General features: G+C 41.3%; 1 protein-coding gene across 4 annotated transcripts in view; it reads right to left on the bottom strand.

Moving 5' to 3' along the window:
- Positions 1 to 17,604, bottom strand: part of rgs19 (regulator of G protein signaling 19) — a 103,506-nt gene that overhangs the window by 48,245 nt on the left and 37,657 nt on the right. The window contains exons 1-2 of one of the 4 annotated variants that reach the window (XM_048608311.1): positions 8,350 to 8,574; positions 3,216 to 3,349 (exon numbers count right to left, since the gene is read on the bottom strand). In XM_048608311.1, coding sequence (XP_048464268.1) covers positions 3,216 to 3,349; positions 8,350 to 8,352 — 137 coding nt within the window. In that variant the 5' untranslated portion in view covers positions 8,353 to 8,574. Of the gene's footprint in view, positions 1 to 3,215; positions 3,350 to 7,042; positions 7,139 to 8,333; positions 8,575 to 17,604 lie in introns of those variants that run through there. The other 3 variants (XM_048608313.1, XM_048608314.1, XM_048608312.1) reach the window with 3 other exon arrangements.

Consider the following 17,604-nt stretch of genomic DNA (forward strand, 5'->3'; position numbering starts at 1 on the left):
CAGCCTTCCTGCTCCTCTGATGCTCCTTGGCCTGCTGTGTTCATCCAGCTCTACACCTTGTTATCTCTAATACCAATATTATATTCTCTTTCAGTTGTCAAAGGAAAATATAATCTCAGAAAACTAGCTGTTTCTTTCTTTAATTCCCCACTTTTGGAATACTTTGGTATATCTGCAAATAGTTGCTTTAGATTTTTCACTTTGAAAACGTTTATCACTTGTCAGATAACTTTATCACATTCATCTCTAGTACAGCTTACATTTTACATAAACTAATAGTACTTAATAACTTTACTAAGAGGAGATATTTCTGCAACTGATAACATGCAAAATAGTAAAAACATTGACTTTTTCTTTGGAATAGAATATTGTCATGGACATCGGAAACCAGGAGGTTATCCCAGTCGTTAGCACTCATACTTTTGAGTTAAAGAGTTAGTTATTCATGTCCCTATCGAAGACAACACTTAGAGTACGTACAGAATTGAAGTAGTTTGTATTTTTAAGGCATTACTTTTTGATGAGAAATGAATAAACCAATACCCTAGCTACTTTGTTAGGTGGAAGGACTCGGTTAACTTGGATGACTGGTTTGTGATGCACAATGATGCCAATGCTGTGGGTTCTCTCAACTGATATGATATAAACAAATTAAATAGCCATCCTTCTCAATGCTGTGTAATATTGGCTTTTCTGTTTGTGCAAAATACAATATTGATAATTTATCTCCTTGTCCTTGAGACCTTTTATCTGCCATGTCTTTTTAAATAATAATTGAATTTCAAAAGTAAATAATTGGTAATGCAGAACTTTTGATAGGCATCTTGATAGTAAAGGTACTATATAAATGCAAGTTCTTCCTTTCATTGCTATTTTCCCTACTTCAAGATAAAGGAATACAATCTGTGGGTGGGAGTAGCTTTACAACATCTGCACAACTGTTAAATTCCAATCCTAAACCAATTTTTATTTTCAGACCAAGACCAAGACCAAGACTTTTGTCTCCTGGCCTGTCTAAGCACAGTTACATAGACCATATTTAGGTATACAAATGCCAAAATGTAATTACTTCATGAAAGATTAGGGAAAAAGGGCCGAAAGAAAGCAGAACATGCTGAAGAGCTTTCTTCATTCCTTCATTTTGTATTCATATGGCTGCAATTCAGCTGCTTACACTTCATCAGAATGCATTTGTTGATGCTTTACACAGTACTATGAAATGTTTTGTCATTTAATCGCTATTGCTCTCCATCCTTTCCTCTTTTTCTTTCCCCTCTCCCTTTCCACTTCCTCAAAACAAACCATACTGTCCATGTTTCTGACAAAGAGTCATTGACCTGAAACTTTGGGCCAAATCTAATGGGGTTGCCAAAGTGTGTATGATGGTGGAAGGGCCAGAAAAAGTAGACAGGGATTTCCACATTCAATTCCCCAACAGTGGGAAATTGTCCCTAATTTAGTAGTTGGTGCCAGTCCATTAGACTCATTAATGAGTCACTTACCACAATTATCCCTGAATCCAATGGAATTTAATGGTAGATCAGAAACTGTACTGGATTTGCACAGAGACAACAAGGTGTAGAGCTGGATGAACACAGCAGGCCAAGCAGCATCAGAGGAGCAGGAAAGCTGACGTTTTGGGCCTAGACCCTTCTTCAGAAAACTGGATTTGCACAGGTCTCGTATGTTTCTTGAAAGTTACCCAGCAGGACATAGCATCAGAAAGGGAGATGCTGCTGAAAGCCATCTGCCTGGCCTTACATCCAACCCCATTTCCCCTTCCTTACCAGTGACTTCTAGCCCATAATCCCAATTCTGCTCCATTCATCTGTCTCTAGAGATCCATCAATGATTCTGGGTAAAGATCTCAGAGCATTACCAGCAGCAGATACTGCTCCCAGTGGCTTTGCTGGCAATAGAGTGCTGATAGTTTCTGACTGACTGGTTAATCTTGGAGGTGGGGATTCCACTTACTCAGGCCTTAACATTATGGAGGCCCAATGGCTGGTGAAGTGCCTAACTGCCCATGAGATTCCTGGACGTACGTGTTTTGGGACTCATATTGATTCTCCAACTTGTGAGGGGGAAGCCCCAATGCAGAAACTAAATTCTGTACATTAACACAGTTTCTTTCACAGAAGCTAACTGATCTGCTGAGTTAAATTTTAAACTTAAGTGCTGTACAGTTCTGGCTGGGTTGACTGGTTTCCTTCTGTGAAGTATCTTTCTAATTCTTTTATTCTTTATTCATTCACGGGATGAGGACGTCACTGACCAGGCAGCATTTATTGCCCATCCCTAATTGCCCAAAAGGCAATTAAGAGTCAACCACATTGCTGTGGGTCTGGAGTCACACGTAGGCCAGACTAGGTAAGGATGGCAGTTTCCTTCCCTAAAGGACATTAGTGAACCGGATGGGGCTTTTCGAACAATCAGCAATGGATTCACGGTCATCATTAGACTCTGTAATTCCAGATATTTATTGAATTCAAATTCCACCGTCTGCAGGATTCGAACCTGGGTCCCTAGAATATCATCTGGGTCTCTGGATTAACAGTCCAGGGATATTACCACTAGGCTGTCACCTTCCCTCATCTCTCCTGCTTCCCCCTCACCTACCTATGTGGGTACAGTTATATTATCTGGCCTGTTATTAAAGAGTTTATCTGAGTGAAGTGCTTTAGTTCAAGGACAATGTCCAAAAAGACCATTAGTGCAAGATTATTTGAAGTGATTAATAACTAAAACTGAAACAGGTCTTGCACTGGCAGCATCCCCACCACTGGGCCAGAGGCTTTGGTTTCAAGTGCAACTTCAGGACTTGATGGTCACAGAGGAACTGTTCATTACATGGTTCAATGAACTAATAATCATTCTGGGAATCCTTCCATCACCTTCCACTCTGCACCCCTACAAAATGTGAAAATGTGTTTGCCTAACAAAAAAGTTAAAACTAACTTCATTTGAAAATTGTTCGCCTTCAAAACAGGGGCTATACTTCATAAGTAATTAGTTGGCTGCAAAGTGTTTTTGGATATTCTGAGGAGTTGAAAGCTGCTATATTAGTAAAACTTTATCCTTTCTAATTGTAAAAGCAGACCGAGTATAACTGAAGTTCATCGTTGTTTACAATCCTTATATATTTTCTCAGATGCTAGAATTTATTTCATAACTATTACTAATGATATATAGGCCAGAGACATTGAAGGACATACCAGGAGCAGCTGCAGCAACAGCACCAACAGAAACAGCATGTATTTGATCTATGGTTGCGTGCAGATTGCGTTGTGGTGAAGTTCTCATTCTGCGACATCTGCTGCTTCTTCTCGCTCTTTTCAGATCTTCTCCACTAAAATAAGAAATATATAGTTTGGAAACTCTGTACTAAACGTACGTATGCTACAAATTCCCTTTTTAATAGAACAGGGTAAGACAAAAATTCTATTAACAAAAGTTAATTTCCAATCATTGCACTTTTTTTTGCAACAATAAGCTTTACAAAGAACTTTTGAGACAACTTCCTATTTCCTGTGGTGAAGTAAGCATTTTCCTGTGGTATCAAATGGTATTTTCATCCTTACTGCAATACAATCACAGTACACATTCTAGTGTATGCTGTCCGTAATAATTCAGCAATTTTGATTATACAAAGCAAACTGCAACAAAAAGTTTCCTTTGTTAGTGTAAGATAGTTTGGGATCCTCCGATCTCACCATTATGCTAGCAGAAACCTGAAGTCAAGGTGCAGACATGCCTAATTGCTTTAGTAAATATTTGTAGCATTCAGGTACCTCCAAAAGAAACTAGCACTCAGCTGCTGTGAATTCCTCTAAAATACTTCAAAGGCAAAAGGGATGGAATTCTGTGGGAAATCTCAAGGACCTCCTCTTCACACAATTGATTTGGGAAGGGTTTTGACAGATCTTGAGATCTGAAACCAATGGACCCATGTAAGGCCACTGTTTGGAATAGAAATGTAGTATTGTGCCTCTTGGCTTGCTGTGTCATGTCGTCTTTATCATGAGGCACTGTTCGGGAGCTGCCATCTTGCAGCCAGTTCAATCAAGGACACAGTATAAAAAGCATGGTACTGGATTAAACTCACAATATGGCGTCAGAAATGGACCTGAGAATGAGTACTGAAGTGCAGTGTAAATGCATGGTTATGGAGAGGCACAGGAACATTCAATGATGTGAAACTTGTCACTACAAAGGAACAAAGAAGCAAGCCACAGGTGAAACACTGGTTTAGACTGAATGTTTGCGACGTTTCCTCTCCCTGGCTGGTCAAAATTAAAGGTGATATGAAGCAAAACTGGTACATTTTCCATGCACAATTGCAAAATTACAACAGATCTACTTATAAGCCAGTGCGGCTATGAGCAGCTACACTCTTATCACTTTTGAGATAGACTTGTTCAAAATGTATTCTGTTCTCGATTTCTCTAAAGAAAAAACACAAACTGCAGGATTCTTGAAAGCCTTCATGGTATGCTTTGAACTCCAAGTAAATATAACTGATGAATAGCACATGTTCAACATTAGGGCCCAACGTAAAAATGAACCGATTGATCAAAATATGACTGCATTAATACAGTTCATAGAATCCTATGAATTTGCACAACTCAAAGACAACCTAACTAAATATAGGATAGCATTACATATAAGAGATCCCATAATGAGGGCAAGGAGAAACTTACTCTCGGGAAAGTGATTGAAGTGTGGAGAAGTTGTGAGATTGGATATCAGCAACTAAAGCGTATTGATGGCAGAACAGACCAAGCCTTGGATTATGCTCCTAGGCAGTCCAGACTTAAGGAGCTGAACAATAACAGACAAAGACAAAGACAAAGATAGAAGTACTGCAAAGGACATCACACAAATGAAAGGAAGCTATGTACAGTCTGTGGAAATCAGTATTCTCACTGCAAGTTGCCGAATCATTTTCATTGAATCATAGAATCCCTTCAGTGTGGAAACAGGCCCTTCGGCCCAACAAGTCCACAGCGACTCTTGGAGCATCCTACCCAGTCCCATCCCCCTATAACCCTCACACCCCTGAACACTACGGGCAATTTAGCACGGCCAATCCACCTAGCTTGCACATCTTTGGACTGTGGGAGGAAACCAAAACTCCCAGAGGAAACCCACACAGACATGGGGAGAATGTGCAAACTCCACACAGACAGTCGCCCGAGGCTGGAATCGAACCCGGGTCCCTGGTGCTGTGAGGCTGCAGTGCTAACCACACCGTGCCGCATAAGTTACATAAGTTATGGCTAGAAGAAAGCGCAACAAGCAGATACAGTTGGTCACTGGAAAGATATCAGATAAAGATGCTGTGGAATCAGTCTACACCATTCAACAGATTGGCTCGGTCTGATTAGTAGGTTATAAATGGTTTGTGACTGATGGAATGATGACTGCAAAAATACCGCATCCAATCAATATGAAGTGTCAGAGAGACATTGGTGTTCCTGCAACATCATGATCTTCACAGACCTGTGCAAAGTGATGCAATGTGGTGATCCAAAAATGAAGCTCTTGAAAGTAAGGCAAGGCTATATGAAGGTGTCACACTCATATTGAGAGGATAGATTACACTGCAAGCACAATGCACTGGCAACATCAAAGAACAAAGAGTTCTAGATCACAGATGGCAAGTAAAGGCCACATTTCTCAGCTGGTGCGGGTATAAACCTTGGTCTGGTAACCCTCAATGTCCCAAATGAAATTCACAGCACACCAAATCACTGACCATGAAGCAGATCCTACAATAACATCTTTACAGGGTTAAAATATCTTCCTAGAGAATATCATCTTGAAGTAAGATGAGAGTGTAAGGTGAATTCTACATCTGCCAAGGAAAGTTCCAACTGCCCTCATGACTAGCCTGAAAGCTTAAAAGGTAGGAATAGTAGCTATGGCCAAGAGACATAAAAGCACTGCAATGATTTGTTGGATAAATCAACAATTTAGCGAAATACTTGCCTAATCTATCATTGGAGTGTGAGCTATTAAGCCAACTCAGTATCAAGGATGTACAGTTGTTGTGGGGCGTGGAGGCAGAATTCTTTAAAATCAAGCAACTAGTGATGGCACACCAGTATTAGAATATTGTGATGTAAATAATTAAGTAATCCTGCAGCATGTCACAAGTGAGACAGGACTGGAAGAGCAAGTCTAATGCAGCAAGGACAACCAAGCGTATTTGTATCCAGTGCATTAACATAAACACAATAATGTTCCACTCAGATTGAGAAAAAGTGCTTGGCCATTGTCTTTGCATGTGTATATTCTCATCAATACCTCCTTGGAAGACACAAAGTGACAGATGAATCTGACAATAAGCCATTTCACAGCATTTCTTCAAGCCACTACTAACTGCTCCAAAACATCTACAAATAATGTTACCCCAGGAGCAGAGATACCATCTGGACATGACACATAAGCAAAGCAAAAGGTATGTTACCATAATGTTGCCAAGAGTGGTACTGCCTACAAGGAAATTATATAATGACAGAATGTGAAATCTTACAGATCCAACAAGAAGCAGTAGCTCATAATGCTCTGTACGTCATCAACCCACCAGAGCTAAAGTATCAGCCACGAAAACACCTTGCTGAAATCAAGCAAAATATCCAACAACACTCCAAGACATTGTGATGAAAGGATGGCCTAAAGACATCAAGAACATATCTGTTGCTATAACAGCAGATTTGGCAGACAGGGATGAACTGACAACCCAAAATGGTATATTGTACAAACAAAATAGAGTCAGTATCCCTAAGACTTATTAACTTTCTTCATCTCCCTTCTGAATCTTCTCTAATCAGCCTAGTTTACAATGTATTTTCTACCTGACACCTATTGTAAGCACACTTTTTACTCTTTATCTTAATTTCTATCTCACTGATCATCCAGGGAGCTTTGTATTTGTTTGACCTATCTATCCCTTTCAAGGGAATAAGTCTTTGACGATGCCCAAACCAATTCTTCTTTGAAATTAGCCAATTGTTCAGCCACAGTTTTTCCTACCAACCTCTGGTTCCTGTCTATCCAGCCCATCTCTGCTCTTGCCCAATTGAAGACAGCTCTCCCCCGTTAATTATTCCTACTCTGGATGTTTAGTTGTTCTTTTGTACAGTCGTCCTAAACCTTATGCTAAATTGATTTCTGTCTTCTAAATGCTCCCTCACTAACAATTGATCAAATTTATTTAACTCATTTCCAAGGACCAGCTACTGTCATGCTGTTTCTCATTGGAACAGGCACATGCTTACTTTTGCTTGATCTACGATAAACTGGAGGGTAGAGAGTTAGAAGTAGAATTGTCAATTACCATTCAGCTCCTTCACCTGTGCCTATAAGCTAGATACTTAGTAGAAAGAGTAAGCACAAATTCCTACATGGTGGAAAAGTTTTTAGAAAAGTAGAGGAGCACCCCCAAACCTCCTTACCCAACTCAAACTCCTCACACTACTTTCAAACTGGACTCAGTGCCAAGTTGCACTGCAAAACTGTATTTGTATATTTTAACCCTTAATTATCAAAAATAGGTTCAAATCAGCTTTCTTAATTAATTAGCTTAACTTATTTAATTAACTTAACTAACATTCTTTTAAGCAAAGCAATTCTAACACACAAACTGGCTTTTTAGCATAAACAGTGAATATGCTTCTAGCCTCCACTTGGCTAAAAGTCTTTACCCCTGTACCTATCTAGCATACATAGTTTATTACCTTTTACTTTAACTGTTTAATCTATTCTTAAGCGTTGATATCACCTCTAGTTCAATCACTAATTTTGGTACTGAATTCTACAGCCCTACAAATTTACTGTGAAAAAAGCTGCTTAATCCTAAATCTCTTACATGTCATCTGGTCATCATCAACACCCCCGTTATAACATTTGTAATCTTAAGCAACTGTATCAGATCAACTTACATCTCCTCTGTTCTGATAAAAAGAGCCTCAATTTTTCAAATCGTCCTTTATATTTGCATTTTCTTACCCTAGAGAATCTGTTTTCTCTCATCTAATTGCCACAACATCCTTCTTAAAGCACTGTGCTGAAAATTGTATATTCAAACCATGTTCTGAGTAATGTTTTAAATAGATTCAACATGACACACTAACTTTTACATTCAATATCATTTAGGATAATATCTTGCATAAGCTATTTTTACTGTTCTTATTCATTTCAGAAGCTTCTTGCAAATCTGAATTCCCAAATGCTCTGCACTTCTGCAGAAGCCAGCCTTTAATATGTATGATTTCAAAAGAATTGCTTTACTTTTTATTACCAACTTGTACTTCCTCACATTTACTTACATTGGACTCCACATACCATGTCTTAACTATTCCACCATTTTACGGATATTCTCTCAAACCTTCCTTTGATCTTCAGAATTATTTACCGTGCCTTCTGTTTTAACATTTTCTGCAAATTTGAGCATCATTAATTGTAGTCCTATCTGCAATTCATTGATGTTTACAGTGAACAGTAGTTCTAGAACAGTCTGCTACAGATTTCAAACCATTCACAGAAACTGTCCTTAACTCTGACATGAATATTATTTCTATCATCAGCATATGACACAAAATGCAAATTAACGAAACATTTCAACACAGTTACAGTAAGCTTGTGAAAAGAGTTCTCCAAACAACTTCATGCAAATTTAAGTATACCTTTGCTGTTGCAGAAATTTTTGAAATGTAAGGAAACACACAGGACTCCATGGCCAAAACAAATATATCTTATTCAACTGCAGGTATAAAATTAAGAAACAATATTAGCTTCTGTTCAGAAAAACACTGAAGCACACAAAACACCAACTCACCAACTCTCTAATCACTGTAGCACATTGCAGTCCCTGAAAATGATCACATCATTGAAACTTTGACATGGGTTACCGTAGGCTTGCAATTTGTTTTCTGGTTCATATGTAGATTTTTGTATTTATTGTGTGCTTTTAAATTCTATTTCATCATCATGCGATTTGAATGTTGATTTTAACAATCTGAGTTTAAAAGTCAGGTGCAAAAATTTGTTGAAGAATTCTAACTTTAAGTTGGAATTTATCCTCTGGATAGCTGAATTGTTACTGGAGTTGAATTAAAGATGGATTTGATTTTTATCTTCAGTATTTACCTCAGTTATGTGATTAGCATCATTACATCATGGATTTTATATTGCTTGAGCATGCAAAAGTATGGAAATCAAATTCCAGTCAGCCTGCGTCTCATTGCTGAATGGAAATGGATCAAAGTAATTTATTTGCTTATGCCTTCCCACAGCATAATATTTCCTGGTAAAACCAATTTTAACACCTTCTTTCTACAAAAGACTCTGTGGAACATTACTTCCATGAATTCACAACAAGGTCTTTGTTTCTATCAGTATCCGACAGTGGTTTATCTTCTTGTAAAAACAATATCTAATATTCGATTATTGTTACTTTATACTCAATTGCTTACAGAAGTCACGGAATCAGAGGGTCTGAGTTCAAATGTTATTGCCAACATGAAGACACTACTTGGGCTGTGATGCCATAAGTGAGGGTACAATCCCCTTAGCAGCTAAGGTTACCATGAAGGTACCATCTTCTCCACCTCTGCTGAAAACAACCAATGCTGGAGATCACAGCGGGTTAGACAGCATCCTTGGAGAGACAGAAAACTGTCTTTCCTCGGCATGCTGCAGTGTTCCAGTGAATCACAGTGCAAACTAGAGGCACAACATCTCATCTTCAGACAAGGCATTTTACAGCCTTCTGGATTTAATATTGAGTGCAACGTAGTCAAATTGTGAACCATTTCATCCCTTTCTTTTAGCTTGTTACATTCTGTTATCATGTCCTCTCTCCCCATCTCCATCCCAATGGGACTGTTTGTCCTTTCAAGTCTAGCAGGAGACACACCATTGTTCTGCCATTCTCACATTTCAATCATTTAATCTGAGCTATCAACATCTTTTCTCCACCAGGACCCTACACCCATTAGCCCCACACACCTCCACCCCAAACTATGGCATAAATGCTGTTCCGTCCACACTTTACTTCAGCTCTAAAGTCTCATCTACACTCAGAACATCAGCTTATTCTCTCTCCATCCATGCTGTCTGACCAACTGTGATCTCCAGCTTTGGTTGTTTTCAGTATAGATTCCAGCATCTGCAATAATTTGCTCCTATATCTTCTCAACCTCTCTTCTTTCCTAAGGGGTGTGACCCTTAGGTTAAACCACCACAAGTCATCTCTACTGCAAACAGTATTGAGGGAGTATTGTGCTGTTGGAAAGGCTTTCTTTCAAGAAACAGTAAAAGCAAAAATCCCCCTCCACCCTAACATCAACGAGTACTGCTCACACTTGGACGTTGAACAGTTTTTCCGCCGCCTCCGCCTCTGCACTTACTTCTGTAACCATGAACCTAACCCTCCCTCTACTGACCCCTTCTCCTGCCTCCAACACACCCCCTCCTCCTGGACACCACCCCAAGGCCTCCTATCCTCCCTCGACCTCTTCATCTCCAACTGCCGTCGAGACATCAATCACCTCAACCTCTCCACCCCTCTCACCGACTCTAACCTCTCCCCCATGAAACGTGCAGCCCTCCACTCCCTCTGCTCCAATCCCAACCTCACCATAAAACCCGCGGACAAGGGAGGTGCAGTTGTAGTATGGCACACTGACCTCTACATCGCCAAGGCCAGACGCCAGCTCTCTGAAACCTCCTCCTACCGCCCCCTTGATCATGACCCCACCCCCAACCACCAAAACATCATCTCCCAGACCATCCACAACCTCATCACCTCAGGTGACCTCTCACCAACAGCCTCCAACCTCATCGTTCCCCACCCCGCACCGCCCGTTTCTATCTCCTTCCCAAAATCCACAAACCTGACTGCTCTCGTCGACCCATTGTCTCCACCTGCTCCTGCCCCATCGAACTTATTTCCACCTATCTCGACTCCATTTTCTCCCCCTTGGTTGAGGAACTCTCCACCTACATCCGTGACACCACCCACGTCCTCCACCTCCTCCAAAACTTCCGATTCCCTGGTCGCCAACACCTCATCTTTACCATGGATGTCCAGTCCCTATATACCTGCATTCCCCATACAGATGGCCTAAAGGCCCTCTGCTTCTTCCCGTCCCGCAGGCCCGACCAGTCCCCCTCCACTGACACCCTCATCCGCTTAGCTGAACTCGTCTTCACCCTTAACAACTTCTCTTTCAATTCCTCCCACTTCCTACAGACAAAGGGGAAGGCCATGGGTACCCGCATGGGCCCACGCTATGCCTGCCTCTTTGTAGGATACGTGGAACAATCCCTCTTCCGTAGCTACACTGGCCCTAAACCCCACCTCTTCCTCCGTTACATCAATGACTGTATCGGCGCCACCTCGTGCTCCCACGAGGAGCTCGAATAGTTCATCCACTTCACCAACAGCTTCCACCCCAACCTTAGGTCCACCTGGACCATCTCCGATACCTCTCTCTCCTTCCTGGACCTCTCTGTTTCCATCTCTGGCAACCACCTGGAAACCGATATCCATTTCAAGCCTACCGTCTCCCACAGCTACCTAGAATACACGTCCTCTCACCCACCTTCCTGCAAGAATGTCATCCCCTATTCCCAATTCCTTCGCCTCCGCCGCATCTGCTCCCGAGATGAGGCATTCCACTCCCGGACATCCCAGATGTCCTCGTTTTTCAAAGACTGCAACTTCCCTTCCACAGTGGTCATAAACGCCCTCAACCGTGTCTCTTGCATTTCCCGCAACTCATCCCTCACATCCCCTCACCGCAATAACAACCAAAACAGAATCCCTCTCATCCTCACGCACCACCCCACCAACCTCCGGATCCAACGCATCATCCTCCGGCACTTCCACCATCTGCAATCTGACCCCACTACCAAAGACATTTTTCCCTCCCTACCCTTATCTGCTTTACAGAGGGACCACTCTCTCCGTGACTCCCTTGTCCGCTCCACACTCCCCACCAGCCCCACCACCCCCGGCACTTTTCCCTGCAACCGCAGGAAGTGCTACACCTGTCCCCATACCTCCTCCCTCACCCCCATCCCAGGCCCCAAGAAAACCTTCCACATCAAGCAGATGTTCACCTGCACATATGCTAATGTGGTATACTGTATCCGCTGTTCCCGATGTGGCCTCCTCTACATCGGGGAAACCAAGCGGAGGCTTGGGGACTGCTTTGCGGAACACCTACACTCAGTTCGCGACAAACGACTGCACTGCCCAGTCGCGAACCATTCCAACTCCCCCTCCCAGTCCTTGCACAACATGTCCATCCTGGGCCTCCTGTAGTGCCACAACGATGCACCCGAAGGTTGCAGGAACAGCAACTCATTCCGCTTGGGAACCCTGCAGCCCAATGGTATCAATGTGGACTTCACAAGCTTCAAAATCTCCCCTCCCCCGACCGCATCCCAAAACCAGCCCAGCTTGTCCCCACTTCCCTAACCTGTTCTTCCTCCCACCTATCCACTCCTCCCACCTCAAGCCCCACCCCCATCTCCAACCTACTAGCCTCATCCCACCTCCTTGACCTGTCCGTCCGCCCTGGACTGACCTATTCCCTCTCTAACTCCCCATCTACACTCACCTTTACCAGCTCCAACTATGCCTCTTTGACCTGTCTGTCTCCTCTCCACCTATCTTCTCCGTTATCCATCTTCTATCCACTTCCCCCTCTCTCCCTATTTATTTCAGAATCCTCTTCCCCTCCCCTGTTTCTGAAGACGGGTCTAGACCCGAAATGTCAGCCTTCCTGCTCCTCTGATGCTGCTTGGCCTGCTGTGTTCATCCAGCTCTACACCTTGTTATCTCCAAAGCAAATGTCATATCTTTTCAAGAGGAACAGAGGATTTTCCTGAACTCCTTGGCAACATTCTTCCCTTAAATGCTATCACCATAAACAACTGTCCATTCATTTAATGATTTGTTGCATTTGGGACCTTTCTCTCTGAAATTTAACTGCCATGTTTATCCATGAAACACCATCTACATTTCAAGCATCAAGCAATGTGGTCTGAGGGTGTAATTAAGCCCTAGCTAAATATTTACACTGCAAAATAAGGCTGGAAAATAGCAAAGATCACAGTGCACAATCAACCCACACTTCCGATGCAGGCAATGCAAAATCTTCATGCTGCCCGTTCATTTACATGATTGCAGTCTGCAGCTAGTTTTAAGGACCCATTGAGTAGTTGCACAACCAAGCAGGGAGTGCAAGATTGTGACAGGCTAACATGATAAACAGTATTATAAAGAGAGAGAAAATAAATTTTGAGAAAAACTTGCAAGAGTTGGGATAAGGGGGCACTTTCAGAATGGCAACCTGTAACTAGCAGACTACCTTGAAGGCCAGGGTTGAAGTCCCACCTGCTCTCGAAGTGTGAACAAAATCTCTGAACATGTTCATTACAAAATATCTATGCTGATCTTTATCAAAGTATATTAAGAAAGCTACCTTTTACAGAGGAGGCTCTCATGGTATGGTGGCAGTGTTTCTACCTCTGGGTCAGAAGGTCTGGGTTCAAGTCACACCAGCCCCAGATGAATGCCATAATATTTGCAAACAGGTTAATTAAAAACATTTCTTTAGCAAGGAGACTTGGTGGATGCATTCTATTCTAACCACAAACCACCAGTTGTCAGTACTGCAGCATACAACAGTGTGTAAAAGGACAGATCCTCTGTGCAATGGATTGAGGAGGTGCTTTAGATATACGTTGTGCATTAATTGGAGCAGATCAATACCAATTGTCCAGCCAGAAGAAATTGGAGACAATGCTGCATGTAATATAGTGTGTAGTCAAGGCAAGTGGATGGATCAGCAAATGCCATACTCTTGAGCTAAGAACGTCACACATTGCTCAATACACAAGCATACAACACACCTATAAACTAAAACTGATGTATATTTAACATTAGAAGGGACCTAAGGGGCAACGTTTACACACAGAAGGTGGTGCATGTATGGAATTAGCTGCTAGAGGAAGTGATGGAGGCTGGTACAATTACAACATTTAAAAAGCATCCGGATGAATAGGAAAGATTTGGAGCGATATGGGCCAAATGCTGGCAAATGGGACTAGATTAATTTAGGATATCTGGTCGGCATGGACGAGTTGGACCGAAGGATCTGTTTCCATGTTGTACAGCCTATGACTCTAACTGCCCCACAATTGGTGGCCTTGCCTTCAATTGTTTGGAATACCCTAAATAAAGCTTTCCACCTTTGCTTCTTTCCTTCATTTTCTAACATTTTCATTAAAACCTACCTCTTTATCTAAGTGTTTGGCCATTTGTCCCAATATCACCTTATGTGGCTTAAGGTCTATTTTTTGCCTTGTAATGCTGCTGTGAAGCACTTTGGATGCTCTTAATATGTTAAAGGCACTGCATAAATATAATCTGTTGTTGCTGTCAAAACTTGTACCAACAATCTACATAAAATATTGTCCACTACAGCAGACACCAGAAAAAGACAAACACATTTTAGACATTTAGAACCCAAAACCGCACTTGTAGTGCAAAGAATATGGCTTTAATGCAATTGCATTTTTAGGTGTCCTTTTTAATGAGTTCTATCCTGGGTTCTTTCCTCTTAAATTTTTTTCAGCCAATAGCAACTTGGATTCAAGATGATACTGACCCCACTCTCCCTTCCCCACACCCCAACCGCCACCAGCGCCCACACATACTGACACACACACAGACACACACACACATACACACACACACACACACACACACACTCACACACACTCACACAGGCTGATGGAAACAAAGTCTACCATAGATCATGCATATGTATTATTTTAAAACAATGACTTTAATATGTCCAGGGTGAACATGTATTTTCTTTTTGAAAATCAGAATACTGCAGATACTTGGCATCTGGTGTAAAAATAGAAAATGCTAGAAATTCAGAGCAGGACACAGAGATATGGAGAGAATCAATGGCTTATGGTGCCTGACACACTGGCAGGAATCTACTTCTGGCTGTGGTTGGTGTTTGAGAACTTGGGAAGCTGGAAGTGCACCTGCTCCTGTTGGACCACAAGGAGAGCTGTGATGGTCCTTGTCCTTCCCTTGAAGCTGTTCTTACCTTACACCAGTGCTGAGTTTCTCAGATCTGACAAAGCTGACCAGTCATGTGGAAGGGACATTAATCTAAGGCATTGAGCTTGGGAATACACTGGCAAACTACTCTTCGTTTTGCCTCAGGAAAACCCTTTGTACTGCCCCTGGTGGGTTGGATTTTACCCAGTGACTCACAGATAATGCTGTCCATCTAACTCCACCCACGCACGACGAATTTCATTGAAGCACCCACTTTAATATGCCAGCCCCATTAACTCTATTTCCCTCTGGATATGTGTGAGCCACTGTTTGCTTCCAGCATTATCTGTTTTAGGTCAGAAGTCACATGACATCAGGTTATAGTCCAACAGGTTTATTTGAAATCACAAGCTTTCGGAGCGTTGCTCCAATTGACTTCACCTGATGAAGGAGCAGCGCTCCGAAAGCCTGTGATCTGAAATAAATCTGTTGGACTACAAACTGGTGACGTATGACTTCTGACCGTGTCCACACCAGTCCAACACTGGCACCTCCACATCATGCTTATCTGTTTAAAACAGTTCAAAACAGTCGAGAACGATATGCAAATTGCTGACAAGGTCAAAAGACTTTTTTCCTCGTATTCTTAATAATGTGTACTGTACTCTTGAACAGAAGCTGTTAATAATTTTCCATCTGGATCTTTTGCATTTCAACAGTCCTATTGGGATGTAAATGTAGCAGCAGAATTGCTGGAAAAGACAAGCTGTATTAAAATGGTTAGGTAGGGGAGATGAAATATTTTGCAACTACATTATAAAGAATGGAGGCTTTTGAATCAGCCTGTATCAGCTCTCACCTATCTTTGAGGCTGGATTCAGACAGCTTCCAGTGATGGCAGGCCAGACTCAATCCCACACCCACCCCACAAGACTGAAAATAGTGCATGTGGGGCCAAATCCTTCAGTGTAACAGCATCATGGATTTACCTACAGTAAATGGACTGCAGTGGTTCAAGGAGGCAACTCACTACCATCTTCTCAGCACAACTAGGAACAGGCAGTAAATGCTGGCCCAGCAGCAACGCCCACGTCCCAAAAAATTATATGAAAATTGATCTGCTGAGTCAGAAATTTTGAACATCAGTTTTCTGTCTCATTAGCTAAAATCCTCTCACTCTCCCTGCCATCCACCAACTTCCAAAGACCTCATATAACCTCTATTCCTCTTCCATGACCCCTGTGTCCAAAATGCCCACTCAACCTGTGTGCACCATGTACAGAATGAATTAGCCATATAACAATGGCAATTTTCAGAATGGTCAGAAACAAAAATATCAATTCAGAAACTGCTTTGAAAAGAACTGTTGCTGTTACAATGTTATAAATGTATTAATCAGACACTGGTTTCAGATGTAATAGTTTCAATATCAGGAGCTGTACCCTGCTTCACATTTCTTAATCTTGTCCAAATAAACATAAAATGTTCAAAAAACAGAAAAACAAGTTATAAATTACTGCACACAATAACATGCCTGAAGCTTTTTGTTTCCTCACAGCAAATTCCTACAATATTCTCCTTTACAGGAAGGAGACTGATTCCTGAGTTGAGCACTTTAATTTCTATTATTTCCATTAAGTAATCATTATGTAAAAAAAAGGCCTCAAAGGTTCACTGTCACATCTTTATTTTTCATAAAGTTGTGACATTTTTTTCATTTATTGAAACATTTTGCCCTATTTTTGTATTTTCTACAGGATGTAATCATCTGCCTTTTCTTAGTTGAGCATCATGCTCAGCCAGAAGCATTTGGGTGCAGACCTTGCTCCTTGACCTGAGCACATAAATCTAAATTGAAATTCCAATCGAGTGTTGAGACAGCTTTCATAGATGCAATTTCTGAGATGAGATTTAATCCCTTCTATCTTTCTGCGTGAGCATATCTCACTCTACTATTCGATAATTGGACATCTTTTTAATACCTAGCTGATATTCTTTTCTCATCTAACACTCCAAAAACCTGGTTATTAAATTTGTTTGCTGTTTGGAAGATCTTGCATAAGTTGGGTGCTCTGCTTACTTAAGTAACAACAGCAACTAGACTGAAAAATGGCTATGAAGTCCTTGATACATTGGGCAGATATGAAGCACTTCACATAATTAGTTTTTCTTAATATTTTGGATTTGAAGCAAGGATCTCCATTTTGTGGTGATTGGCCACAGTGCTTCTTATACCCGTGTAGATTTTGTCACAATTCTGCTTGCTTCCTAAAGCAATGTATCACAATCTTTTTTTTTTAAGAATTTTAATCATGCATTTGGTTATCAATGCAATTCCTCACTATATTTTAAACAAATTTGATGCCAAGGGAAAATATTTATTGTGCTGGTTAGCATTACTGTAAATACAAACATAAATGGAAAATTTCACTTATCATGACTTGTAATATCATAAATGCAGCACTAAAAACATAATTTACTAAGTAATAATTAACATAAGTCTA

Source organism: Rhincodon typus, chromosome 19 (assembly GCF_021869965.1).
Source record: "Rhincodon typus isolate 14 chromosome 19, sRhiTyp1.1, whole genome shotgun sequence".
Taxonomy (NCBI): domain Eukaryota; kingdom Metazoa; phylum Chordata; class Chondrichthyes; order Orectolobiformes; family Rhincodontidae; genus Rhincodon; species Rhincodon typus.